General features: G+C 44.6%; 1 protein-coding gene across 1 annotated transcript in view; it reads left to right on the forward strand.

Annotated features, from left to right (window-relative positions):
• Window positions 1–1528, forward strand: part of mrps9 (mitochondrial ribosomal protein S9) — a 14507-nt gene extending 12979 nt beyond the window's left edge. Inside the window, exons 10-11 of the mRNA XM_080531154.1 lie at window positions 282–451; window positions 1017–1528. Of these exons, the coding sequence (XP_080387280.1) occupies window positions 282–451; window positions 1017–1108 (262 nt within the window). The 3' untranslated portion in view covers window positions 1109–1528. The remainder of the gene's footprint in view (window positions 1–281; window positions 452–1016) is intronic.
• Window positions 1529–2755: the final 1227 nt, after the last annotated feature.

The following is a 2755-nucleotide window of genomic DNA, read 5'->3' on the forward strand; positions in this document are numbered from 1 at the left end:
TGTCATTCTGACAAAGGGGGTTAAGATTAGGGTGAAGTACACACACACACACACACATACATACACACACACACACACATACATACACACAGTGCTGCTCTTCATGAAGATCCAGCCTGTCCCACCGTTAAAGCTGCTGCTGGTGATACTGGCGTCTCACAGCCCACCCTCTCTCCCCCCTCCCTTTCTCTTCCGTTTTTTCCCCTTTCTCTTTCCCTCTCTTATTAACCCCTCACTCCTCTCATATATTGTCTCTCTCTCCCTCCCTCCCTCTCTGCCAGAGAGCAGATCATGTTCCCCCTGCACTTCCTGGAGGTCCTGGGCAGGTTTGACCTGGCCTGCAGGGTCAGCGGTGGGGGGCGGTCCTCCCAGGCCGGGGCTCTGCGTCTGGCCGTGTCCCGCGCCCTGCTCAGCTTCCTGTCCGAGGGCCAGGGGGAGGCCCTGAGACAAGGTGGGCTCTGCTCTGCCTGCTCTCTTCTCGAACGGTTTAATCTGTATCTGTGTACAGGGAGGGTCAATGTTTTGTTGGGTTTTTCAAGCGTTTGGGGAGGGTTATGTGGAAAAAATATTTCGCTTGGAGGGAAAAAATGTGGCCTCATTTTTCATAATTTAGAGGTTCGATTTACTCCATGTACTTACCGCCATCATAAATAACCATCAGTGCCTAAGCATCTGAGGGAATGGGCTGGAGAAACATGATCACTTTAATTTTCATAAATAGAGCTATGACTGACCAGATCAACGACGATAGTTTTAATCATGTTTTGAAGCAATACAGTGTTGGTTTACAATGAAATTATTTACAAACAATGATATTAATTATAATATAATCTCTCTCTCTCTTATAATATTATGTTATATTCTACAATATCAATGGCTGTTGTAAATATAATTAATTTGGAGGTCCAAAAATGTACAATATATACCAATCCCAGATTGCCCCAGTTTAAGTCAGTGCTGGATAATCAAAGTCAATGTTGATCGGTGCCCACCCTCCCTCTCTACCTCCCTCCCAGCCGGCCTGCTGACCCCTGACCCCAGAGTGAAGGAGAGGAAGAAGCCGGGACAGGAAGGAGCACGAAAGAAGTTCACCTGGAAGAAACGCTGAGGAGGAGAAGAGGACCAGACAGCCAATCAGAATCCTCCAGGCTCCCAGAGTTAGAGATGATCTCCAACCACAGAGAACAACATCTTTAGTGGGACGCAGGCGAATCACTGCATCAATATCATCATCACCAGGGTGGTGTACAGGGGGGGGTGGGATGCACTTTTTAATATCATACATACGGCTATGGAACTTGGAGTCTTCGGCCACACCATTAGACTGTGTCATATGCCCCCTCCCGTGGTCTGGGGATGGCCACTAAGTGGGTGTACACTGTATATGTGGAGAAACAAATTCTTCATTTGACCCCAATGCTCTGAACTCCATATGCAGTAATGTGTTTCAGCCACAAGAGGGCAGTCTCTGACAGTAAAACCTACATGGGTTATGTTGATTATGTCAATTAAATTATGTTTTTTCATGTACTGTAAGTTGTATAATTATTTGCCTACATGTCAAGTAGTCTTGAGAGCATATTTCAGTGTGTAGAAATATATATATATTTAACTAACTGACTGATACAGACCTACCATCACACCATGAATTAGGCCTATTAGCTCACTGAAGTGTTGTTTACATGTCATGGTGGTATGTTCATGTCATGGTGGTATGTTCATGTCATGGTGGTATGTTCATGTCATGGTGGTATGTACATGTCATGGTGGTATGTTCATGTCATGGTGGTATGTCATGGTGGTATGTACATGTCATGGTGGTATGTTCATGTCATGGTGGTATGTTCATGTCATGGTGGTATGTACATGTCATGGTGGTATGTTCATGTCATGGTGGTATGTACATGTCATGGTGGTATGTTCATGTCATGGTGGTATGTTCATGTCATGGTGGTATGTACATGTCATGGTGGTATGTTCATGTCATGGTGGTATGTACATGTCATGGTGGTATGTTCATGTCATGGTGGTATGGTGGTATGTTCCATGCCAACATTAGGAAATGCTGTAAGGTGTGCCATTTTTAAAAGGCCCTTGAAAATGTGTGCCGGCCTTTACAGGATGGGGTTGTAAAAAACAACCCCAAAAATATGAGTTTAAATATACATTTCAGAAAATTGTACAAATGCTGTCCCTGCCCATGTCACTGTCCTTGTCTGTTCCCATCCCTCATAATCACTATATAATACAGTTATAATCACTATATGATACAGTTATAATCACTATATGATACAGTTATAATCACTATATAATACAGTTATAATAATCACTATATGATACAGTTATAATAATCACTATATGATACAGTTATTATCACTATATGATAGTTATAATCACTATATAACAAAGACCCAGGAAATCATCGTGGACTTCAGGAGGAAAAAATCTGAGGTCCAGCCCCTGCTCGTCGATGGAGGGAGCGTGGAGAGAGTCTCAACTCTCCGATTCCTGGGGGTGCACATACAGGATGACCTGTCCTGGAAGACCAACACAGCAGCCATCATCAAGAAGGCACAACAGCGGCTCTACTTCCTGAGAGTCCTCAGGAAATACCACCTCAGACAGGAGCTGCTTGAGACCTTCTACCGCTGCACAGTGGAGAGCATCCTCACCTACTGCATCTGCGTGTGGTTCTCCAGCTGCACAGCCGCAGAGAGGAAAGCGCTACAGAGAGTCGTGAGATCGGCCCAGAAGA

This window comes from Nansenia antarctica (genome assembly GCF_963989245.1).
Source record: "Nansenia antarctica genome assembly, chromosome: 5".
Classification (NCBI taxonomy): Eukaryota; Metazoa; Chordata; class Actinopteri; order Argentiniformes; family Microstomatidae; genus Nansenia; species Nansenia antarctica.